This window comes from Haliotis cracherodii, unplaced genomic scaffold, assembly GCF_022045235.1.
Source record: "Haliotis cracherodii isolate W230 unplaced genomic scaffold, xgHalCrac1.p SCAF_18, whole genome shotgun sequence".
Lineage (NCBI taxonomy): Eukaryota > Metazoa > Mollusca > Gastropoda > Lepetellida > Haliotidae > Haliotis > Haliotis cracherodii.
The window spans coordinates 17515954-17543867 of record NW_027266273.1 but is presented as its reverse complement, the minus strand read 5'-3'; the positions used below and the strand labels follow the sequence as shown (position 1 = coordinate 17543867).

The following is a 27914-nucleotide window of genomic DNA, read 5'->3' as shown; positions in this document are numbered from 1 at the left end:
TGTCATCGTTCTGAAGCCGGGTTTCTCTGATTCTTCGTAAGTCTTGGTATGGCGCTAGTATCGATACAAGAATGTTGGATCCACGTATTGGGGTGGCGTTGATCAGAAAAGGCATAATGAAACGCAGGATTTTTGATATTTTCATGGAAAGCATTCGGGACTTTTAACCATGATGGTTTGTTAAGCTGCGTTTTGGCGACCAAGGATAGCCATATTTGTGGCCCGTTTTGGCCGTTAACATTAAATTTGGATATAATGTCAAACACGAGAAACCTCCCAAAAATGCATTGATATTTCAATGGGAGTTTTCATGAAGAATTTCTTTTTTTTTCGGTTCAGTATATTATGAATTTTATTCCAATATCAAAGGAAGTGAATTGGATCCTTGAGTGTCGAGGCTGCTGATTGGATGGTGAACAGTATGACCGAGAAGTGTTGTTTGACTCTTTCCCATTGCTTCGCTGGATCTTTTGACTTGTCCATCTCAAACAGCAGATCGGTGAGACCTGGGAAGGACGACCCCGCATAGCTGTTGACACTGCTGGGGGCGAACATGATGTGCCTGAGAAAGAATAGTTAGATTATGCCAATTATCACTCGTATTGTCTTCAGGTGGTGGAGTAGCTTGCTAAGTGGTTAAAGCGTTCGCTCATCGCGCCGAACACCCGGGTTTGATTCTCCACATGGGTACAATGTGTGAAGCCCTTTTCTAGTGTCCCCCGCCATGATACTGCTGGAATAATGCTAAAAGCGGCGTAAAACCATACTCACTCACTTACTTTTACTGTCTTTAAACTAGGGATTCAACGGTTAATGGAATTATCGATGAATTGCAAATGCTCATGGTCTGATGTTAAAATATGTTAACGACGAGTTAAAAATATCCCACTCGACTATCAATATTCCAGATACGTACAATAGAATGATTAGAAATATCGAAAATCAGTAAGTTCTCTTAAATAACACAATGTGTGAATTATAGATTAATTATTAATGATTTTACCTTTTCAGAATATTACACGATATCATGGTTGACTTGGCGGACTTGTTAAATCAATGTTGCGTGTTACATGAAGCCAGGAAATATGTGTGACGGGTGGTAGTCTTTGTTTGTTGTTGTTGTTTTACGCGCCGCACTTAGCAATTTGATAACTTGTTGACGGTAGTCTTTGAATAATCGAATCTGGACCAGATTGACATCATGAGCATCCATCTACGCAGTTGGTGTACGATGACATGCATCAGCAACGTCAGTGAGACTGACCACTCGTTAGCAAAGCGTAGACACATATAAAGTAAGTGCCATGAAACAGAGCGTCCTTTATTATCCTTATCGTGTGATACGTCCCTGTATGATGTTTTTACTACACAAACCCAAAGACTCTGAGTGAGTGATTGGGTATGTTTTTAGTAATATTCCAGCAATATTACGGCTTCAAACTTCGTACCCATGTGGAGAATCGGCTTGATTAGCGAACGCTTCAACCACAAGGCTACCCCACCGCCCCTAAAGACTTTGAGCGAGTGTTATGGTGAATAAATATGGTGATGTTTGTTTGTTGTTTAACGCCTTAAAAAGCAATATTCCAGCTATATGGGGACGGCCTCTAAATAAACAATTCCGGACCAACCAATCCAGTGATTGATGTTATTAGCAACAATCCACGCCGTAGGGGTACGATGACACACAATCAACCAGGGACCGCAGGACCCAAGTGGTTGCCTCTTCCGACCTGCATTGGATGCTGGCGATCTTATCTATCCCGGAATCCCTACAGAGTTCAAGTAGGTAGATTGCCATGGCAACATGCTTGGTGCGGATGCTTACAGTGATTAAAAAAGAGATCTCTCCTAGCAGCAACATGATGCACAAGCATAGAGATGCCTTATAATAAGAACTTTGGGATCACGGCACCTATTTTTATTTGAAAGGTGAGTTACACAGTGTACATCATTATACCTGAAGTAGGACCTCCCTGGGATCCCGTTTGGATCTAGAAAGGCTCTCTCTAGCTGCAGCATCTGGTCGTTGATGCGGCGGACTGACAGAGGGCTGAATGTAGTAACGTAAGTGCATGAGTATTACAAACAGGAACGAGTGAGTCAATGAATGTTAAATAGATCACAGTCAACAATATCATAAGGACCTGTAAATGATCGCGCCTGGGACATGCAAACCAGTGGTTGATAACATGAACAAAGCTCAACGCCTTCGTGATACCATGACACCATATACTGAGGGCAGGGGAATCACTTTGTTAGGGAATCCCCACTAAGCATAATAACAAAACTCACACCTTGAATAAAGATAAATGATCTTCGTAACATAAGCCTCATGGAACTATTTAAAGTACTAGAGCATTTAAAAAACCCATTATGTGATGTAAGCGCTATGGATGGCCTCTGACATTGAATATCTATATAACAGGATGTGCAAATACCTGATTCATATTTAACATAAATATATCGCGTGGAACAATATGTTTATGGTGATCCAATGACAATCAGCTACGTTCATTTTGGTCATAGGATGAACACTTGTAGCACGGGATACATCATCCACGCTAGTGTTTTGAAACTCCTAAAAGACGATTACGTGGGGAACAGCTGTAACAAAACGACGTCCCACGTGTGTTCATATTTTCCGATATACTGACTATAAACCTGTCACGCGTTGCACACTTCGAATAGTCTGCACAAGTGATCTTAGGCGTGAGTTTATGGCAAATATATGTAGAAATATACATTACTCTGATTGGTCCACATGCTGTCGTCTCGTCATGAACTCGGCTGCAGATTGGCTGAAGTGCTCTACAGCAAGCGTCAGGTTCCTGGCTGTGTAACATCGATCAATCATTTGTCACATCAGATGGTAAACTGAAGAGTGAGTGAGTTGTGTTTAACGCCGCTTTTAACATTATTCCAGTTATATCACGCCGTGTCAGCTTAATGTGGGAGGAAAGCCCGAAGTGATGCAGGTCTCAGACGTTTACCACTTCGATGAAACCCACGAGCACGGGTATGGTGCTGACAAACCTAGAAACATAATCGGGGCGAACCGGAATTAGAACCAACAACCATAGGTTTCTGTCGTGTCCAAGGGACGCAACTCTGCACAGCGAATCGCGTCGCCTTAGACGACTGGGCCACCCATGCCCCCCGGTAAACTGAAGAACGTATTCCACATGTGGAACTTTTCCATACAAACGAGCCTAGCTGCTTTGACTAATATCAGATAAGATTTGTTTGTTTGTTTGTTGTTTACACCGCAATCAGCAATATTTTAGATGTTTGATGGCGGTCTGTAAAAACTCGAGTATGAACCAGACAATCCAGTGATTGATATCATGAGCATTGATCTATGCGGATGGGTCCGACCATCCGATCCCGTTATTCACCTCTTACGACATGCATGGGTTGCTGAAGAACATTTCTGACCCGTAAATTCACGGGTGTAATGTTGTGTTGCCATAATGTGGAGATAATGATTTAAACTGGTCTTTGAACCCTCGAACACTCTATGGTTTTTTATTATGTTCCAATGGTAAAACTAAAATATTTTCAATGCGTCGACTCAATCATTCGATCACCCACAGTATGTCAGTTATATATCATTATTACATAAACATGCATCATTGCTGATGTAAAACAGCAAATAAGATGATATGGAAATCAAAAGTTTATAGCATTATATAACACTGCACTTTTACCGTAGTCAGGTAGATGCTGTTGCAGCATGTTCCCGTAGTCGTAGACCAGCTGCTCCTGTAGGTTCCGCAGTGTCCAGGCGTAGAAGGAGACGTTGAACGGTAGGACACACGTCTCGCTGAGAATATAGGCAGCGGCCATCCACACCTGTCCAACAGCCCGGTGATACTGGGGACACAGACATTGATCAGTGATACTGGGGACACAGACATTGATCAGTGATACTGGGGACACAGACATAGACCGGTGATACTGGGGACTACACACATAGACCGGTGATACTGGGGACACAGACATTGATCAGTGATACTGGGGACACAGACACAGACCGGTGATACTGGGGACACAGACATAGACCGGTGATACTGGGGACTACAGACATAGACCGGTGATACTGGGAACTACAGGCACAGACCGGTGATACTGGGGACTACAGACATAGACCGGTGATACTGGGGACTACACACATAGACCGGTGATACTGGGGACTACAGACATAGACCGGTGATACTGGGGACACAGACATTGATCAGTGATACTGGGGACACAGACATAGACCGGTGATACTGGGGACACAGACATAGACCGGTGATACTGGGGACTACAGACATAGACCGGTGATACTGGGGACTACAGGCACAGACCGGTGATACTGGGGACTACAGACATAGACCGGTGATACTGGGGACTACAGGCATAGACCGGTGATACTGGGGACACAGACATAGATCAGTGATACTGGGGACTACAGGCATAGACCGGTGATACTGGGGACTACAGACATAGACCGGTGATACTGGGGACTACAGGCATAGACCGGTGATACTGGGGACACAGACATAGATCAGTGATACTGGGGACTACAGGCATAGACCGGTGATACTGGGGACTACAGACATAGACCGGTGATACTGGGGACTACAGGCATAGACCGGTGATACTGGGGACACAGACATAGATCAGTGATACTGGGGACTACAGGCATAGACCGGTGATACTGGGGACTACAGACATAGACCGGTGATACTGGGGACTACAGACACAGACCGGTGATACTGGGGACTACAGACACAGACCGGTGATACTGGGGACACAGACATTGATCAGTGATACTGGGGACACAGACATAGATCAGTGATACTGGGGACACAGACATAGACCGGTGATACTGGGGACTACAGGCATAGACCGGTGATACTTGGGACTACAGGCACAGACCGGTGATACTGGGGACACAGACACAGACCGGTGATACTGGGGACACAGACATTGATCGGTGATACTGGGGACACAGACATTTATCATTGACACTGGGGACACAGACATTGATCAGTGATACTGGGAACACAGACATAGACCGGTGATACTGGGGACTACAGACACAGACCGGTGATACTGGGAACACAGACATAGACCGGTGATACTGGGGACTATAGACACAGACCGGTGATACTGGGGACACAGACATAGACCGGTGATACTGGGGACTATAGACACAGACCGGTGATACTGGGGACACAGACACAGACCGGTGATACTGGGGACACAGACATAGACCGGTGATATTGGGGACTACAGGCACAGACCGGTGATACTGGGGACTACAGACACAGACCGGTGATACTGGGGACACAGACACTGATCGGTGATACTGGGGACACAGACATTTATCATTGACACTGGGGACACAGACATTGATCGGTGATACTGAGGACACAGACATAGGCCGGTGATACTGGGAACACAGACATAGACCGGTGATACTGGGGACTATAGACACAGACCGGTGATACTGGGGACACAGACATAGACCGGTGATACTGGGGACTATAGACACAGACCGGTGATACTGGGGACACAGACACAGACCGGTGATACTAGGGACTACAGACACAGACCGGTGATACTGGGGACTACAGACATAGACCAGTGATACTGGGGACTACAGACATAGACCAGTGATACTGGGGACTACAGACATTGATCAGTGATACTGGGGACACAGACATAGACCGGTGATACTGGGGACTACAGACATAGACCAGTGATACTGGGGACACAGACATAGACCGGTGATACTGGGGACACAGACATTGATCAGTGATACTGGGGACACAGACATAGACCGGTGATACTGGGGACACAGACATAGACCGGTGATACTGGGGACTACAGACACAGACCGGTGATACTGGGGACTACAGACACAGACCGGTGATACTGGGGACACAGATATTGATCAGTGATACTGGGGACACAGACATAGACCGGTGATACTGGGGACTACAGACATAGACCAGTGATACTGGGGACTACAGACATAGACCGGTGACACTGGGGACTACAGACACAGACCAGTGATACTGGGGACTACAGACATAGACTGGTGATACTGGGGACACAGACATAGGCCGGTGATACTGGGGACTACAGACATAGACTGGTGATACTGGGGACTACAGACATAGACTGGTGATACTGGGGACACAGGCATAGCCCGGTGATACTGGGACACAGATATTGATCAGTGATACTGGGGACACAGACATTGATCATTGATACTGGGGACACAGACATTGATCAGTGATACTGGGGACACAGACATAGACCGGTGATACTGGGGATACAGACATTGATCAGTGATACTGGGGACACAGACATTGATCATTGACACTGGGGACACAGTCATTGATCGGTGATACTGGGGACACAGACATAGACCGGTGATACTGAGGACACAGACATAGACCGGTGATACTGGGGACACAGACATTGATCAGTGATACTGGGGACTACAGGCATAGACCGGTGATACTGGGGACACAGACATTGATCAGTGATACTGGGGACTACAGGCATAGACCGGTGATACTGGGGACTACAGACATAGACAGGTGATACTGGGGACACAGACACAGACCGGTGATACTGGGGACACAGACATTGATCAGTGATACTGGGGACACAGACATAGACCGGTGATACTGGGGACACAGATATTGATCAGTGATACTGGGGACACAGGCATAGACCGGTGATACTGGAGACTACAGACATAGACCGGTGACACTGGGGACTACAGACACAGACCGGTAATACTGGGGACTACAGACACAGACCGACGATACTGGGGACACAGACATTGATCAGTGATACTGGGGACACAGACATAGGCCGGTGATACTGGGGACTACAGACATAGACTGGTGATACTGGGGACTACAGACATAGACTGGTGATACTGGGGACACAGGCATAGCCCGGTGATACTGGGACACAGATATTGATCAGTGATACTGGGGACACAGACATTGATCATTGATACTGGGGACACAGACATTGATCAGTGATACTGGGGACACAGACATAGACCGGTGATACTGGGGATACAGACATTGATCAGTGATACTGGGGACACAGACATTGATCATTGACACTGGGGACACAGTCATTGATCGGTGATACTGGGGACACAGACATAGACCGGTGATACTGAGGACACAGACATAGACCGGTGATACTGGGGACACAGACATTGATCAGTGATACTGGGGACTACAGGCATAGACCGGTGATACTGGGGACACAGACATTGATCAGTGATACTGGGGACTACAGGCATAGACCGGTGATACTGGGGACTACAGACATAGACAGGTGATACTGGGGACACAGACACAGACCGGTGATACTGGGGACACAGACATTGATCAGTGATACTGGGGACACAGACATAGACCGGTGATACTGGGGACACAGATATTGATCAGTGATACTGGGGACACAGGCATAGACCGGTGATACTGGAGACTACAGACATAGACCGGTGACACTGGGGACTACAGACACAGACCGGTAATACTGTTGACTACAGACACAGACCGACGATACTGGGGACACAGACATTGATCAGTGATACTGGAGACTACAGACACAGACCGGTGATACTGGGGACTACAGACACAGACCGGTGATACTGGGGACACAGATATTGATCAGTGATACTGGGGACACAGACATAGACCGGTGATACTGGGGACTACAGACATAGACCAGTGATACTGGGGACTACAGACATAGACCGGTGACACTGGGGACTACAGACACAGACCGGTGATACTGGGGACACAGACATTGATCAGTGATACTGGGGACACAGACATAGACCGGTGATACTGGGGACTAGAGACACAGACCGGTGATACTGGGGACACAGACATAGACCGGTGATACTGGGGACTATAGACACAGACCGGTGATACTGGGGACACAGACATAGACCGGTGATACTGGGGACTACAGACATAGACCGGTGATACTGGGGACTACAGACATAGACTGGTGATACTGGGGACACAGACATAGACCGGTGATACTGGGGACTACAGACATAGACCGGTGATACTGGGGACACAGACACAGACCGGTGATACTGAGGACACAAACATAGACCGGTGATACTGGGGACTACAGACATAGATCGGTGATACTGGGGACTACAGACATAGACCGGTGATACTGGGGACTACAGACATAGACCGGTGATACTGGGGACACAGACACTGATCAGTGATACTGGGGACTACAGACACAGACCGGCGATACTGGGGACACAGATATTGATCAGTGATACTGGGGACACAGACATTGATCAGTGATACTGGGGACACAGACATTGATCATTGATACTGGGGACACAGACATTGATCAGTGATACTGGGGACACAGACATAGACCGGTGATACTGGGGACACAAACATTGATCAGTGATACTGGGGACACAGACATTGATCATTGATACTTGGGACACAGACATTGATCGGTGATACTGGGGACACAGACATAGACCGGTGATACTGGGGACACAGACATTGATCATTGATACTGGGGACTACAGACATTGATCATTGACACTGGGGACACAACCATTGATCGGTGATACTGGGGACTACAGACATTGATCATTGACACTGGGGACACAGACATTGATCAGTGATACTGGGGACTACAGACATAGACCGGTGATACTGGGGACACAGACATAGACCGGTGAAACTGGGGACACAGACATTGATCAGTGATACTGGGGACTACAGGCATAGACCGGTGATACTGGGGACACAGACATTGATCGGTGATACTGGGGACACAGACATTGATCAGTGATACTGGGGACTACAGGCATAGACCGGTGATACTGGGGACTACAGACACAGACCGGTGATACTGGGGACACAGACATAGACCGGTGATACTGGGGACACAGACATAGGCCGGTGATATTGGGGACTACAGGCATAGACCGGTGATACTGGGGACTACAGACACAGACCGGTGATATTGGGGACTACAGACATAGACCGGTGATATTGGGGACTACAGACATAGACCGGTGATACTGGGGACTACAGACATTGATCATTGACACTGGGGACACAGACATTGATCAGTGATACTGGGGACTACAGACATAGACCGGTGATACTGGGGACACAGACATAGACCGGTGAAACTGGGGACACAGACATTGATCAGTGATACTGGGGACTACAGGCATAGACCGGTGATACTGGGGACACAGACATTGATCGGTGATACTGGGGACACAGACATTGATCAGTGATACTGGGGACTACAGGCATAGACCGGTGATACTGGGGACTACAGACACAGACCGGTGATACTGGGGACACAGACATAGACCGGTGATACTGGGGACACAGACATAGGCCGGTGATATTGGGGACTACAGGCATAGACCGGTGATACTGGGGACTACAGACACAGACCGGTGATATTGGGGACTACAGACATAGACCGGTGATATTGGGGACTACAGACATAGACCGGTGATACTGGGGACTACAGACACAGACCGGTATTATTGGGGACACAGACATAGACCGGTGATACTGGGGACTACAGACACAGACCGGTGATACTGGGGACTACAGACACAGACCGGTGATATTGGGGACTACAGGCATAGACCGGTGATACTGGGGACTACAGGCACAGACCGGTGATATTGGGGACTACAGACACAGACCGGTGATACTGGGGACTACAGGCACAGACCGGTGATATTGGGGACTACAGGCATAGACCGGTGATACTGGGGACTACAGACACAGACCGGTGATACTGGGGACTACAGGCACAGACCGGTGATATTGGGGACTACAGGCACAGACCGGTGATACTGGGGACTACAGACACAGACCGGTGATACTGGGGACTACAGGCACAGACCGGTGATACTGGGGACTACAGGCACAGACCGGTGACACTGGGGACTACAGGCACAGACCGGTGATACTGGGGACTACAGACACAGACCGGTGATACTGGGGACTACAGACACAGACCGGTGATACTGGGGACTACAGACACAGACCGGTGACACTGGGGACTACAGACACAGACCGGTGATACTGGGGACTGCAGACACAGACCGGTGATACTGGGGACTACAGACACAGACCGGTGATACTGGGGACACAGACATTGATCAGTGATACTGGGGACACAGACATTGATCAGTGATACTGGGGACACAGACATAGACCGGTGATACTGGTGACTATAGACATAGACCGGTGATACTGGGGACTACAGACATAGACCGGTGATACTGGGGACTACAGACACAGACCGGTGATACTGGGGACTACAGACACAGACCGGTGATACTGGGGACTACAGACACAGACCGGTGATACTGGGGACACAGATATTGATCAGTGATTCTGGGGACACAGACATAGACCGGTGATACTGGGGACTACAGACATAGACCGGTGATACTGGGGACTACAGACATAGACCGGTGATTCTGGGGACACAGACATAGACCGGTGATTCTGGGGACACAGACATAGACCGGTGATACTGGGGACTACAGACACAGACCGGTGATACTGGGGACTACAGACATTGATCAGTGATATGACCAATGCATCTGTTCACCGCAGGTTGCGAGATTAGATAAACATCACATTTCACAAGTTTAACAAATCATTGACGTTTTAAGAACTTCTGTTCAGAACATACACCGCAAGCTTCAATATTTTTGCCATACCCTCTTGCTACATCATGATGTTCATTGCCAGTGGAAGAGGTTATGCATGAAGCGTTGCTTGAGTGAACACAAATGCACTCATTTAGATTACAATGATTTTATTCTCAAGGTTATTCAACGTATATTTTACGGGGACTTCAGTATTGAGACGTGATTTGTTTGTGTGTTGTTGAACGCCGCACTCAGCAAAATTCCAGAGCTGGTCTTCAGCAACCCATGCTTGTCGTAAGAGGCGACTAACGGGATCGGGTGGTCAGACTCGCTGACTTGTTTGATGCATTGGATCGTTTCCCATTTGCATGGATCGTATTCATGATATCAGTCACTGGACTTTCTGTTCCAGACTCGATTATTTACAGACCGCCGTCATATATCTGGACTAATGCTGGGTGAGGCGTTAAACAACAAACAAACAAACAAACAAACAACCATCTTACAAACATCAAATGTCTTATTTTTCTTATGACAAAATTCCCAGTACCTCTCATCATGGCTAATAGTATTTACTTCCAATCTCAACATATTATCTTAAATTATTACACCTAAAGTTTGATAAATGCCACTTGATATGTTGAAGTTTGTTAGTTGTTAGATATGATTCAGTATTGAGTTGTGATCTGTATTGTTTATAGCACTTTGAAATTTCCAATGATGCCAGTCTTGATCTAAATTGCCAGAGAGCTTTTGATGAAATTCACATAAATTAAAACGACAACCGTTTCAATATTCATCAGAGCCGATTGTTCTATTCCGACTATCCCCCAAACGGTGAGCGTATCCTGCCCCACCGGGGTCACATGTAACGTGGCCTGTCGGGGTCATATCTTTTATGCCACTATCAAACGGGTCCTCTGTCTTGCTGTAATCCCACCCCATACCATTACGCTTCCGCCCACGAACCGATCTTCTTCCATGACACAATGATTGACGTAACATTCACCTCGACGTGGGTACACTCGAATCCGTCCATCGCTGGGGCTGAGGTGCAAACGAGACTCGTCAGTGAATAGAACTTGTCCCAACTGCATGGCCGTCCAGCGTAGACGCTGTCTGCACTACTGTAGACGTGCTTGACGGTGGTTTCCTGTCAAAATGGGACGTCTGGCGGGTCTTCTGGCGACAATGCCTGCACATCTTAGGCGGCGACATACGGTTTGTGAAGATATTCGTCAAAGGCCAGGAATGCTTCTTGCAGTCACTGTTGCTGGCTGGAATCGATTTCGTAGGTGTGTTGTTCGAATCCAGTTGTCTTGTTGATTATTGATGACGCGTGACCTGTCACTCCGAGAATGGTCTCTGACTGCATTCGTCTGTTGCCAATGTTGCCATAAACACGAAATGGTGTTTCTGTGGACGTTAAATTGTCTTGCAACATCACGTTGACGCGATCCTGCTTCAAGTATACCAAATGCTCGCAGACGCTCATTTTCGGACAGGCGTAGCATTTCGTAATGTTACATAATTGCGTAATTTTGTTGTTTTTCTGAGTAGTTGTTGTCAGCACGATGCTAAACAATGCACATGGAATCCCGTTAACGCACATGTTTTTACATGTATACCAATTCTTGGGTAGTGAAATGCATGGGGCTTGCATAAAAGTCAACTTTTGCATGGAATGCATGCTTTTCTGTAGCAGTTGCGTTTTTGTGACTTGATTCCATACATGTACCACAATACTGAAAACCAAACTTGACTTATTTGAAAAAATGCACTCAAATATTGGTGTCACAGGAACTTTTGTTGTCCAAATTAGTGGTAGTTCTAGTCAGAGTGGCTAGATTGGACGAGCCCATTACAGCAACAGGTAAGCCTTCTTTTCTATTTTGGTAACGTATCTAACAACTGGGTGTCTAAAAAGGGTTGTGAACCCCTTATTCTCTGCCGTGTTATAGGGGCGGTCGGGTAGCTTAGTGGTTTAAGCGTACTCTCGTCACGCCGACGACCTGGAGTCTATTCCCGACGTGGGTACAATGTGTGAAGCCCATTTCTGGTGTCCTTCGCCGTGATACTGCTGGAATATTGCTAAAAGCTGCGTTAAACCATACTCACTCACTCTGCTGTTTTACGCAGTGTAAAGTATCTTGCAATGCTTGATTCAACTTCAAGAACACAATCGACCACGTTAAATCGTATTCAACAGTAGTATGTTTGTTTCTAAACAGGCATTGTAAATAAAGCGACAAAACCCTTTCCATATCCAATAGAAATCTCTGCATAAAACAGAGTCGACAATACGATTCCGACTTTATCATAAGAATGTGTCTATGAATCACTATCAAAAACGGATGATACCAGGTTTTCGCGAGAAGGTGAGCGTATCCTGTCCGACCGATGGCACCCGTCACAAACACACGCAAAGGCATGAAATGGTAAGACGGTTCAATGATTAATAAATGCTGACGACGGATAATGTTTTGATGACGACGGTACGCATCCTATCGCCAAAAATATATTCCAAGACAATGCTTGAACAAAAACATTATCCTTCAGGCTGTTAGAATAAAACGAACTTGTTTGCCACAAAAAAATATGTTGTTGCAAGATGTTTTTTTAAATAATATTTAGGCTCATAGTTTTCTTCATAAAACGATCTGGTTTTGTATACTCGCCCTGCATTTTACGCGTAGCAGTAGGCGGCGAAAACCTAACTTACTTGACGATGATACATTGGATGAATGAATGAATGATGAGTGAACATCATATACGTACGTGTTTTATTTTAATTTTAATTACCTTAAACTCTGGGTCGACAAAGTTCTTAACGGCGTAAAATGTTTCGTATTCTGAATGATAGAGAGGGTAGGATCCGATTCTCCATCTTTTCTGAAAATATGAGATGTTACATTGTCACCGTCAGGTTCAGCAGTAATGGCATGAGAACACTATCACAATGAAACAGCCACTAGCGTACACGATCTACATCAGAGGGAATCAGATGTACAGCAACCAGTTGTTTTCTATTGAATAACTATTCTATACATAGATGATGATGATGGTGATGATGATGATGATGATGACGACGACGACGACGACGACGACGATGACAATGACGATGACGATGATGATGAAGAGGAGGAGGAAGACGATGATGATGATGATGAGGAGGAGGAGGAGGAGGAGGAGGAGGAGGAAGACGATGTCGACGATGACGACGACGACGACGACGACAATGATGATGATGATGATGATGATGACAACGATACAACTACTACCAATAATAATAATAATGATAATAATAATAATCATCCTCAATTATTCACATCACGATGGAACATGGTCTCAAATGTGTTTCATACGTCTGAAATGTTCTTGAGTCTGGGTCGGTTTTAAGAGTTTTTTAGAGAATTGTTTATTCAGACGGCTGTGGAGCTAACATATCTTGAACTAAATGTCTTATAGTCAGGAACCAGGTGGAGGCACTGAACCGTTTACATAGCAGCTTCTTGTGGGTATGTTGAACCAATCTGGCACACCGGTTGATATGCAGGGATAAAATGCAGAATAGATCTCCCTACGGTGCAGGGGGAGGTTTGGGCCTATAGATGATACGTGCATCAGCATTTGGATTTTCTTTAACCAGTGATTGCTGGAGATACTTTCGAACACAAAGGTTAAGAACAAACAAACAGTTCACATTACTACAGGTATATGTGAAATATGCATAATCTTGGCCTACGAAACTGACATATTGATGATAAACAAGACAGGACGAAGCACATCACCTTGTTATATATGTAGCGGAAGTCAAGGATGGGGACGCCCGAGAGTTGCAGGAAGTTGGTGTAGTCGCTGCCTGATCCGGGGTTTGGGAAGCTGTAAAGATGAAGACTACCAGTAGATGGTCACACCTATCCCGTCACAGTTTTCGATGTGAAAGTGTTGTGTGGTTTCCGATGTTATAATGATGGACATGACCATCAAGTAAACAATACATTCTTTACAATCACGTCTTTCCCGGATGGTATGCCGTGACAAACACAGGCAAACAATGCTTTAAATGTACTCAAGTGTATAATTAAAGTTTTAATGTGTGCTCGTGATTATTATATAACAGAGATACGAGAATTAAATACATTCTTAATTTCATTAATATGTTTGTTTTAAATACATCAGTAGTTAATTGTTTTATACCCAGAATATATTCATCGTATTGTAGTTGAATGTAAGAAACAATATCAATGATGAACTCCTTCTGACAGGACGACATACACAGTAAACAGATTTGTTTGGGAGATCGCGCAAACGTGTATATATTTGTGCGTGTGTGAGTAAAGTACCGCGATGCTATGTCAACACTATGCTCACATTGAAATGACTGCTTACCTCGGTATCCCTAAACCGTCCTTTTTGAGGTCTACCATCTCGCTTCGCACCCGCCACTGGTCATACAGGGGCGTGTCTTTATCAGGTACACGCACCTTGTCGGTAGAAGACAATAAAAGCTACAAAACACTTTCCATAATAACAAGAAATAAATTTCCATTGCGCGATTACGACTATCTCATGACCACGAGTTTATGAATCATTATCAAATAGTGATGACACCAAGTGTTCGCGAAAGGGTGAGCGTATCCTGATTTACTGGTGGCAAACGTCACAAACACATGCAAAGGCAAGTCAATTGCATTGTTCACCTGTAAAAGCACGAGAACACATGGTACAAGTCAAAATTGATAGGGAATTGCATCGGACCGCGTCAAATTTGACAATGCCGTCCACATGTCGATCATAAATCGTTTTGAAAGCTTTACTGACGCCTTGAAAGGTGTAACCTTGATCAAACAACTTTTCAGCAATAGTTGCATGACGCTCCTTGAAGTTTTCATGGAACGATCATGCTCGATTGTAGCTCTGTAAATGTAGAAAAGGGGACGGATACGCTCACCTATTCGCGAACACGTGGCATCATCACCATTTGATAGTGATTCATAAACACATGTTCATGATCTAGTCGGAATGTACAATCGACGCTACTTTTAGCAGAGGTATCTTGTGAATTTGGAAAGGGTTTTTTTTTTTTTTTTTTTGGTAAGCATTAAATAGACAACACAAACATGTACAAACATGTGTCATATATCGGTTTGAAGCGGAAGTGAATGTGAGAAGTTTGTTTTCGTATCACAAATATTCTTCCTTAATATCACATGTCCGTTCTATTACTGTATGTCTACACATGTGAGTGTGTGATGCGCGAGTTCGGTCTAACACTGCTTAGAACAAACCGAGGAACATAATCAGGACGAATCTGGGATTCGATCCCCGTGCCACCTATACTACACGTATTCAGGTTGTCATATATACTACTTGTATCGTGCTTGGGCACGGGTGGCCCAGTCGTCTAAGGCGCCGCGATTCGCTGTGTAGAGTTGCGTCCCTTGGGCACGCCAGAAACCTAGGATCGTGGGTTCGAATCCCGGTTCGCCCCGATTATGTTTCTAGGTTTGTCAGCACCATACCCTTGCTCGTGGGTTTCACCGAAGTGGTAAACGTCTTAGACCTGCATCACTTCGGGCTTTCCTCCCACATTAAGCTGACACGTCGTGATATAACTGGAATACTGTTAAAAGCGGCGTTAAACCCAACTCACTCACTCTCTTGTATCATGCAGCCCGGTAAGATCCGGGTTAGAAGTGGTCTTCAGCAGCCCTGGCGGCTAACGGGACTGGGTATCAAGACTCGCTGACTTGGTTGATACAAGTCATTGTATCCCAATTCCGTAAGTCGATGGTCATGATGTCACTCACTGGATTGTCTGGTCCAGACCCGTTTATTAACAATACGCCGTCACATAGCTGGAATATTGCTGAAGGTGCACTGGCAGAAATAGTTTGTATAGTTATCAACTTAGTTAATTTCACTGTCCACTCAGACACTAACATTTAACTTAGTAGATTTTACTAATAAGTATGTATTGTTGTACTAGGTAGCCTATAGTCACTACCTAAAAATTGTCAAGTAGTTATCAAATATATTTTCATTGTCAGCTTCGTGTATGAGAGAAATACTATTAGGCGTACAGCAATGAGGAATGTTATACCTCGGTAGTAGTAGAACCTGCAACCTCTTGATTTGTAGTTCATCACGTTCCACCTGTGCTAAGGAGGCTGTTGTCGTCACGAGTGTCAATTCTAGTGTCATTAGGTTTGTTATGTGTACATTTTTATGTGAATAGTGTTCCAAGTTTATTGGTATATGTGTTATGCAAGTGCCTGTGAATCTGATTTGCACATATACTTTCAATATGTGTTATACAAATCATCCATATTTGACTTATAGCCTGATGATATGCTCTTAATAAAACATACTTAAATTCTAAACATGCAATCTACCACTTAGGATAGTAAAGTCGTTGCTGTGACTAATTAAGCTAGTAGCATTTACTAGACTCTTTGTCAGTGTGGCGATAAAAACAAAACAAAACAAGCAAGTTTACCCGTTTGGCCGCCTCGACCGCTGTTTGAAACAACAATGGAGTCCCCATCACGTCCAAGGTATAATTCCCTGCAATAGCCAGATAAAGAAACAGTGAAACATTCAACTCAACATCTTGCATATACAAAGAGGATATCCGTGTTGCATCTGACAAAGCCCTTTGCTCATCTTACTCTGCTTATCTCAAACAACGGATAAATCGATACTCGATACCCGGACTTCGAGGTACACTATCTGTCATCAGACGTATGTTTTGTCCTTCCCCCAGACGGTGCCGGGCTGGAACAGGCCCCTAGAACTCTATTGCTTTTTGTAAGAGGCGATAAATTTGGATCGGTGTTCAGAATCGGTGACTAGGTTGATTGTGCGTCATCAGAATCCGGCGTGTGCCGATGCTCATTATATTAACCACTCGGTGTGCCTGGCACAGGCTTATGTACAGGCCGCCGTGATATAACTGAATTATGCTGACTGTTACGTAAAACAAACGGAGGTTTTTACTTCTTGCATAAGCATACACAGCAATATGATTTAAATGAGTGTCAAAAGTTAGACACCTTGAACCTACCAGGGTAATATGGTGCCTACATGTATACTTACCCTCGACGGCAATATCTACGTTCAAATAGGCCACAGCTCGATTCAGTAAGTTCTTGACATATTTCTGGAAAAAGATGTGTAACTAATAAGAAACAGTTTACAGCTACTACAGCAATGCAAGGAGAAAATAACATACCATTTATATAATTTTAACTTTAATAACGAATCGCCATCCAAATCGTTCTTAAATTACAAATGTTCAAAGTGAGTGTTTGCATTTTCAAAAAATAAATATAGGATAAAAGCTGGAGAGTAAATGATATTGTAATATGTATTCTAATGACAGTCGCTTTTAGAGATATTCCAGCAATATCACGGCGGGGGACACCAGAAATAGGCTTCTCACATTGTACCCATGTTTGGGAATCGAACCCGGTTCTTCGGCGTGACGCGCGAACGCTTGAACAACTAGGCTACCCGACCGCCCTCACACTAGATAAAAACTGACAACTACCTGTACAATACACGTAAAGATCCGGGATAGAACCATGCTTGCCGTATAAGGCGACTATGCTTGTCGTAATAGGCGACTAACGGGATTGGGTGGTCAGGCTCGGTGACTTGGTTGAAACATGTCATGTTATACCATTGCGGGGATCGATGCTCATGATGTCAATTACTGAGTTGTCTGGTCCAGACCCGATTATTTACAGACCGCAGACATATAGCTGGAATATTGCTGAGTGCGGCGTTAAACAACAAACAAACAGACAAACAGACAAACAAAGCTACCTGTACGAACTCAGAAGATCCAATCAGTGCATACTCCTCCGCATCCCAGCTGCAGAATATTATAGTTCGTTTGGGGCGCCAGTTGCCTTCACAAACAACAAATTTGTGTTAAGGAACAGCATGTATATAAAATGAAGCTATCTATTAAACGAGTCTAGTAATGCTATAAACGTCATTGACAATTTTGGCCATGTTTAAATCCAAGATGGCCGCCAAAATATGAAACAAAACCGTTAGATCCAGACTTTTTGAGGTAAACGTGCAAATGCCATATGTAATATCTTAATGTGCATTTTCATTGCTAGGTGTTGGCTGTACGTGTGCTCCGAATGAAAAACGTGTGTAACGTGTACAATATTTTAGTTTCGACTACTTCCGTCTGTTGTGTGACGGGGGCAAGGGTGGCCCAGTCGTCTAAGGCGCCACGATTCGCTGTATAGAGTTGCGTCCCTTGGACACGCCAGGAACCTATGATTGTGGGTTCGAGTCCCGGTTCGCCCCGATTATGTTTCTAGGTTTGTCAGCACAATTCCCATGCTCGTGGGTTTCATCGAAGTGGTAAACGTCTGAGACTTGCATCACTTCGGGCTTTCCTCACACATTAAGCTGAGACGCCGTGATATAACTGGAATACTGTTAAAAGCGGCGTAAAACCCAACTCACTCACTTACTCACTGTTGTGTGGCACCAGGCCAGTGCAGGAAAGATGAATGTTCAACATACCTGTTTTAATTCTGTGCATGAGGGCACGTGACATCTCCATCATGATGGCAGTGCCGGAAGACGGATCCATGGCTCCAAACACCCATGCGTCTCTATGGTTACCGATGAGGATGTATCTGTCTATGAACATCTTAACATTTTAAACATAACATGAATCTCCAGACCCTAGAGGAAAATTAGAAAAGGAGACCAAGTTCAAGTCTCGAATGATTTGGCAAGTCTGGGCTCCATTTGTATTTTTGTATTTTGTATTTTGCTAAATATCAGTCTTATATAATATATTAACGTGTTTCCATGGGCATTACAATGTACACTTTGTTTCACGGCTATCGTCCTATCAGTTTCGATTTAAAAGAAACCTATGATCCTTTTAGTGGGGACAGTATTTAATGCTGCGACGGGATAACAATGGGATTATCTCCTTTGTTATATACAACAGTGGTGAAAACATTACGTCGTAGCACAATCATAACGATTTGTAGATATATGTACACGACTCCTCAAGCGTTTTTATTTCCCTAGGAAGCTGTATCCATGGCAACACAGATGATGAACTGGCTCCTTACCTGGCTCCACTTCGCCCCTTATGACGCCGATGACGTCTGTTATTTGACGACGTACATTGCTGGTCGTCACATTCAACCTGACAGACCTGTGTGTAACATAGCAATATTATGTCACAAAACCCATTCCTCGATTTTCAAGGGTCTTATATCGCTATAGCTCTATTTCAATAAATACCCTGGATCCCAACTTCATGAGGCAACGGAGTTAACTGAATTTCTGGGGTCGATCGTAGCGCCAACACTGGCTAATACGAGTTATGTCCCCTTTATGTCCCTCCTATTGACCAATCAGATTCCACTTCTCATATCACTTGCATTTGCTTCAAATAAAATGGCTTCGCCCAGTGAAGGCGACCTGACAGATAATACAGATCTATGTTGTGATACAAAAAGGGGTCTTACCCCGTGCTTCTTTCGCGGGAGTACAAACCAGTTACATAATTTTCATAAATGTGTATTGTTTGTTCGCTAACGCCGCTCACAGCAGCACTGCTCTAGCCATACGACGGCGGCCTTTAAACAATCGACTCTGTACCAGATAAGCTTTTGTCCTCGCCACTGGAAAACAATTCTCTCCAAATCTCGATGATTAAAAATTTAAAGAAGATAGCTGCACATGTGCCAATACTTGTAAAGTAAAAACAAGCCATTACACTGACAGTAGTGACAGAAAAAAAAGCAAAATGGGCATTTCTCGAAAAGCGATTATGGAAGTATGGAAGTACTAGTATGGAAGATGTAGCACTGAGATCGTTCTCTTGTTTAGGCTGGGTGTTACGTACATCCCCGGGGTGGAGAAGTAAGGCCCCAGTCTGTAGGTGAGGTTCAGCCCCGCCCGCCAGTCTATAGGAGCCATGCGGCCGTCCATCTCTCTGGGAATAGAAGGCTATATTTTCCAATCTAAATATATCATGACAATTCAGAGATAATTATTGTAAATTACAATTCAAAATGTATGAAGACTATGAACAAATTATTGTTTAATTTTTCTTAACCTTAAATGGAACGGGGATGTATCCCTTATATGTTTCTCAGTAACGGATCAGTTTGTTTGTTTGTTTGTTTGTTTGTTTGTTTAACGCCGCACTCCACATTTTTCCAGCTATATGACGGCGGTCTGCAAATAATCGAGTCTTTACCACACAATCCAGTGACTGACATCATGAGCATCAATCCACACAATTGGGATACAATGTCACATATCAAGCAAGTCAGCGTGGCTGACCACCCGATCCCGTTAGTCGCCTCTTACGACAAGCAAAGTCGCCTTTTACGACAAGCATGGGTTGCTGGAATTCTATTCTATGACCTATTCTAAACTGGGTGTTCACGGGTCCATTGTCGGATCAGAAAATTATGCATTGCGTTTGTATAATGTTGAATGTCCCTTCCTCCTATCATAGCTGGAAATACGGTTGACATTAGCTGTGTAACTATGATAAAAACAACATTTGCAGCGGCTGTGGTTGTGTTCTTGGTATTGATTATGTCATATTCATGTTGACATTCCGATCATTGAAAATATACTGTGATTTACTCCACTTTTTGTTTTATCAACATCTTAATATCTTGATTTAATGTTACGTAATTTACGAAATAAAGGACTCGCGGCAGTTGTTTATCGCAAAATAAAACACTGCAGGGAGAATAAGCCTTGAGGGGTGCAGCCCCGGGTGGTTTAATCTCCCAGCAGTATTATTTGTACGATAGCACATGCGAGCGCATCTCCAGTAACGCCATGATAGAGAAATGTTTAATCGTGAAATAAATACCGCTTTATTATTCATTATTCTTTGCGGTTTATCGCGTCGCTACTGTATACAAGAGAATAACCAACATGCTACGAGGAATTACATATTATCTGTCCTGAGTGAATAAAATGTGTCCCGAGCCTTTGACGAGGAACTTACAGCATTCAGTCACTGGGGACAGATCTAGAACAATCCGTAATTCAAGTTTCGAGTAGGTTATTCTGTATATTAGTCAATGAAATTTAAGAGCGAAAGTGAAGAAAAGCGTATGAAATGTCGTCCCTATAGACAAACTTCACTGGCAGCCTGTTGTTCACATAACGCCATGTAATCAATTTGTGACGTCATAAACAATGAGTGACGTAATATCGTATTTTTAAAAATGATTGATCACTATGACCCATCAGCATTGAGAATCGTTAAATACATATGTACAAATATCAGGAAGTTATTATACACGATAAGTCTACACTTATGGGTTTTATAGAATGTTCAGTAGTGAACTTCAATGTTCTTCAATGTTGTTAAAGGGGGGCTGTGCTGCATCTGGTCCTCTTTCGGTCTATCTCAAGAGATGTAATTAGTGAATAATGTTAGATTTGCCACTATCTCTGCGTAATTAGGGTAATATAAATTCAGTTTCAAGCAAACAAAATTGGTTACGAATGACTTTAATCAAATTTGCTAAGACTGCCCATTGGCCGGTACATATAGTATCCCTTTAAAATGCAAATCTCGGCAACACTCGGGGACACTCGGTAGTAACAGATGCGGCTCGTAAGATTAGCTTGCTAGCACAGGACTAGTACAAACTACATGTCGCCATGACAATATATGCGTGTATCAGTTGTGTACACTGCCCCAACACACTGTAGATATCTGTGAAGGTCGAGGTCAAGGTCAATATGTTATCATTGAGAGAACTAGAAAGAGTTGAGTTCTTGAGTTTCCCGACTACCTGAGAATCTGCTCCGCAAACCCGTATCCCACGACGTGCGCTGGTATTCCAGGCAGGGCGGGATCTGCGTCCTCCACTGGTATCCGATAGGCGAACTCTGACAAAATCAAGTATTCATGTGTATGCAAAACAGGAGAACTATTGATGTTGTATTGACGCATATGATGTAGGGGTGCTGGAGTAGCTTAGTGGTTAAAGTGTTCGCACGTCAGGCTAACACCCGTGAAGATCCGGTGCTCCCAACTGCCCCCATGTAGAGTGGACCCGTGAAGATTCGGGGTAGAATAGGTCTTCAGCAACCCATACTTGCCGTAACATGCGGCTATGCTTGTCGTAAGAGGCGACTAGCGGGATCGGGTGGTCAGGCTTGCTGACTTGGTTGATGCATGTCATCGATCCCATTTGCGCGGATCGATGCTCATGATATTAATCACTGGATTATCTGGTCCAGACTTGATTATTTACAGACCGCCGTCAAATAGCTGGAATATTTCTGAGTGCGGCGTTACACAACAAACCAACCATGTGGAGTGAAAGCCCGGAAAGATGCAGGTCTAGTGATCATATGAACAAAACGAAAGAATGTCCACGCCTATCCATTCAATACTAATAACCACCTGTCGCAGGGTAGCCTGGTGTCAGGGGGTCCTCGTCTCCCTCATAGACAGACCCCCTCTGGGCACCGGTAGGGGGGAGCCACCAGGTTTTCGGGTACACCTCCTTGACATGGGCCGGGCGATAGTCCCAAGGGTCAGAGTAGAGAATGACCCCTATTGCCCCGTGTTTCTCAGCAATCATTACCTGGAATAGAAACTTAAGGTAAATGCCATCATATAAGTCCAGGGCCTGTTCCACAAAACGATTGCAGCGCTAAGATGATCGTTACTCCCATACTTTAAGATACTTAGGCTTACGATAGTCGTAGCGCTAAGATCGGTTTCTACAAGTACGACCTGGGGCCCGTTCCACAAAGCGATTATAGCGCTAAGATGATCGTTACTCCCATACTTTAAGATACTTAGGCTTACGATAGTCGTAGCGCTAAGATCGGTTTCTACAAGTACGACCTGGGGCCCGTTCCACAAAGCGATTATAGCGCTAAGATGATCGTTACTCCCATACTTTAAGATACTTAGGCTTACGATAGTCGTAGCGCAGAGATCGCTTTGTGGAACGACACCCAGAACGACACCCAGAACGACACCCAGAACGACACCCAGAACGACACCCAGAACGACACCCAGAACGACACCCAGAACGACACCCAGAACGACGCCCAGAACGACGCCCAGAACGACGCCCAGAACGACACCCAGAACGACACCCAGAACGACACCCAGAACGACACCCAGAACGACGCCCAGAACGACGCCCAGAACGACGCCCAGAACGACGCCCAGAACGACGCCCAGAACGACACCCAGAACGACACCCAGAACGACACCCAGAACGACACCCAGAACGACACCCAGAACGACACCCAGAACGACGCCCAGAACGACGCCCAGAACGACGCCCAGAACGACGCCCAGAACGACGCCCAGAACGACACCCAGAACGACACCCAGAACGACACCCAGAACGACACCCAGAACGACACCCAGAACGACACCCAGAACGACACCCAGAACGACACCCAGAACGACACCCAGAACGACACCCAGAACGACACCCAGAACGACACCCAGAACGACACCCAGAACGACAGCCAGAACGACAGCCAGAACGACAGCCAGAACGACACCCAGAACGACACCCAGAACGACACCCAGAACGACACCCAGAACGACACCCAGTTCATGAGTGCAAGGGATGAAGACAGACAATTTTGTCCCAGCCGAAACTATGGAATACTGTAAGGGATATTCTCGCGATCTCGACCTTTGGGAACGAGCCAAGTATGCCTGAAGTGCGAGAATGCGAGATCGCGAGAACGCGAGATTTGGCCAAAACACAACATGCAGTAACATCTATGGAATACTGTAGGGGACATTTTCGCGAGCTCGTATTTTCGCAATTTCGTCCTTTGGAAACTGGCCAAATATGCCTTAAATGCGAGAATGCGAGATCCCGAGGACGCGATATTTTGGTACAACTGTAGAGAGGTGTATCGAATATTGAGGACTAATGGTCGGAACAAACGCTTCATCGGTTGAGACCAGTGCGCTTCGGCCAATCAGTACTGCCCTTCACAACTTGCGAATTTTATGAAGAACAGTTCTGTATATCAGGTAGGTCACAAGCAATGTCTTATGAGTTCGGTCATAATTTCCGCTGTGCAGCCCTTCCGCAATCCATATACAAAAGAAAATACATTCCGGGTAAATACCTAGAGTACACAAACACACATTTTAATGACTAAAGAGTCCCTGAAATTCTGTCTTGCCATCTTGAAGTTCCATTTGTATACATATGTAAACTTTAGATGCGATTGAATTAAAACTGGATGATTTTCAGACCTGAATCAGTACCAACGGCTAAATCAGAAACCATCGCATTACCCAAGGTGGATTGCCTTGGTTATCAAAAGTCTCCTTACATTAATATGATAATTACCATGACAACTCACCTTGTCGCCTCGGTAGATTTTGCCGTATCTTACAATGACGATACTGCCGGTTACGTTGATGCGCATGCTGTCGAGGACTTCGTAATCTTCCACTCGCCCATAATTCACATACACCACATTGCCCTGAAACGAGGGGAAGTTAACTCTGAACAGTACAGTATCGCTCGGAATTTTGGGAAACGCCCATTATTGACTACTATTAGGGGTACAACTACTAGTGCTACTACTACTACTACTACTACTACTGCTGCTGCTGCTGCTGCTGCTGCTGCTGCTACTACTACTACTACTGCTGTTATTGCTGCTGCTCCTTCTACAGTAACTACAACTATTACTACTACTAATAATAATGATGATGATGATGATGATGATGATGATGATGAGTGAGTGAGTTGGGTTTAACGCCGCTTTTAACAGTATTCTAGTTATATCACGGCGTGTCAGCTTAATGTGGGAGGAAAGCCCGAAGTGAGGCAGGTCTCAGGCGTTTACCACTTCGGTGAAACCCACGAGCACGGGTATGGTGCTGACAAACCTAGAAACATAATCGGGGCGAATCGGGATTCGAACCCACAATCATAGGTTTCTGGCGTGCCCAAGGGACGCAACTCTGCACAGCGAATCAGGGCACCTTAGACGACTGGGCCACCCGTGCCCCCATGATGATGATGATGATGATGGCGATTATGATGATGATGATGATGATGATGATGATTGTTTCTTCCTCATTACCATAACGTCAGTGTGGTAATCTAACGACTGTTATTTTATTATTTACATCTATAATTACGGAATCCTAGACGCAAAGACAACAATGATGGTTCTGCGCATCACAGGGTCACCCACCTGCACAGACCCTGCCTTGGAGTAGGCCAGGAAGGGCGGCACCACCTCCGTGCTGTTTCCCCCCGGCGTCAGCACCTTCTCCACCGTGGGCGATTCCGCTACAACAGTGTTCGCCTTGTCCAGCAGGAACACCTGGTTAGGGTGGGAGGCACTCGGGTAGGACAACAGCACGTCAAACTTGACTGACTTGACCTCATCCAGGCCTATGTCAGTCCAGTAACTATGGAGGATGTCGCCCAGTTGCTGGTTCCTGTCCTGGCCAGCGAGATGAGGGACTAGCGACAAGTTTCTGGAAGTACATAAATACGTCTAATGCTGTCACACATCTCATCTACATCATGTAATGGAGCGAACATTAAATATTCGGGAGAGAGGGGTTGTGGGTTCGGAACGAAATATTTCTTCGGTCAGGGTTTCAAAACAGCATTTTCTGTGAATGGATGAGCCATACAATTATTTAACTGCAACACGTTACTCTTCAGAAAATCCATTATGTCCGGTGAACGGTACATTTCTGAAGACAAATTACTTTTTAAGCAACATTTTCGGGTACAGTATATGTTAATAACTTGTCGTAAGAGGCGGCCAACGGGATCGGGTGGTCAGGCTCGCTGACGGGGGTAATATGGGGCGTCAATGGTGTCTGTCATACTCAGCAGCCCTAAAATATCTATACTTCGTTCTATCCTTGAAGATCCGGGTTAGAAAAGGTCTTGAGCAACCTGTGCTTGTCGTAAGAGGCGACTAACGGGATCGGGTGGTCAGGCTCGCTGACTTTATTGGTGCATGTCATCGTACTCAAATTGCGTAGATCAATGTTCATGATGTTAATCAATGAATTATTATTAAGTGTCCGGAATACTGCTGAGCACAGAGGTAAAAATACAAACAAACCTCTCTGCAAAAGGTTAGATTTAGCAAATTAACTTAGCATAAAATATGTAGTATCATTAACTTAGATAGTATTAAATGATTTCCAGTGCATCTGCATGTTCATTTATTTAAGCACACAATTAAATGTAAACAAGCGATGGTAGCGAGCCCCCAACCCGTTCGCGCGCGCGCACACACACACACACGCGCGCGCGCGCGCGCGCACCTCCCTTCAAGAAGTATATTTCATACCTGAGGATCTTTTCTATATTCTGTGGATTTATAGCTTCCATCATGATATCCAAGTTATCGTGGGTAGCACCATCTTGCGGTCCCTTCACCCCTGGGTCACCCTGACCCTGCTTGTCATCAGAACACAGGGCGTACTTGCCCACGAGGATCCCCACCGCCAAGGCTACTGCCAGGGTGAAGAAGCCGGTAAGTCCAAGACACCACCTCGATGTCGGGTCTACCTTCTTGGAATTACTCTTCTGCATGATGGTTCAACTAACTAGCATCACCGGTTGTGTGTGGTAACGCTTGCTACCAGGACATCCATATACTAACCACTGATGGCAATGTAGTTCCCGTGACACCAGTAAAGGCGGACTTCAGATAGACGTGCCTCCGCTGTGAATAGTTTGTTTGTGATGTTACTGCTTGTTTGTGATTGGCTACAGATAAAAGCACATCGGGCCTTGCGACATATGCTCTTAAAAGAAGTAGGGGGTCATGAAATATGAATGTTAATACAAAGTATTAGGGCAAAGATAAGTGTTGACGACAAACATCCGGTGCAAGAACGTTTATGTCCTTAAAAACGTAACACCAAAACACAAGCTACAGTTTGCACGTGCCTCACGCATTATCACCCTCACACGAGTAAATGAACAAACAATGGCGGTATTACGCACTACTGATCCACAAACGTCAACTTTGAAATTTCCCATCTTACCCCTATCGTCCATCAAGATCGTTGGCCGTCATAACATCTACTGTCATACGTCACTACCGGTTGTAATGTGTTTCCAATGCCTTCATTAATACCATACAACTATTATTAAGCCTAATATCT

General features: G+C 45.1%; 1 protein-coding gene across 1 annotated transcript; it reads right to left on the bottom strand.

Annotated features, from left to right (window-relative positions):
• Nucleotides 1–363: 363 nt before the first annotated feature.
• LOC139465329 (N-acetylated-alpha-linked acidic dipeptidase 2-like) lies at nt 364–27336 on the bottom strand. Its single transcript, XM_071247030.1, has 18 exons — nt 27092–27336; nt 25967–26255; nt 25121–25243; nt 23169–23352; nt 22552–22648; nt 20625–20714; nt 19843–19928; nt 19277–19396; nt 18554–18639; nt 17822–17885; nt 17223–17290; nt 15113–15207; nt 14512–14602; nt 13523–13612; nt 3711–3876; nt 2751–2835; nt 1961–2053; nt 364–562 (listed from the first exon to the last, which is right to left on the bottom strand). Exons 1-18 carry the CDS (start codon nt 27334–27336, stop codon nt 364–366), a joined length of 2271 nt encoding a protein of 756 aa, XP_071103131.1.
• Nucleotides 27337–27914: the final 578 nt, after the last annotated feature.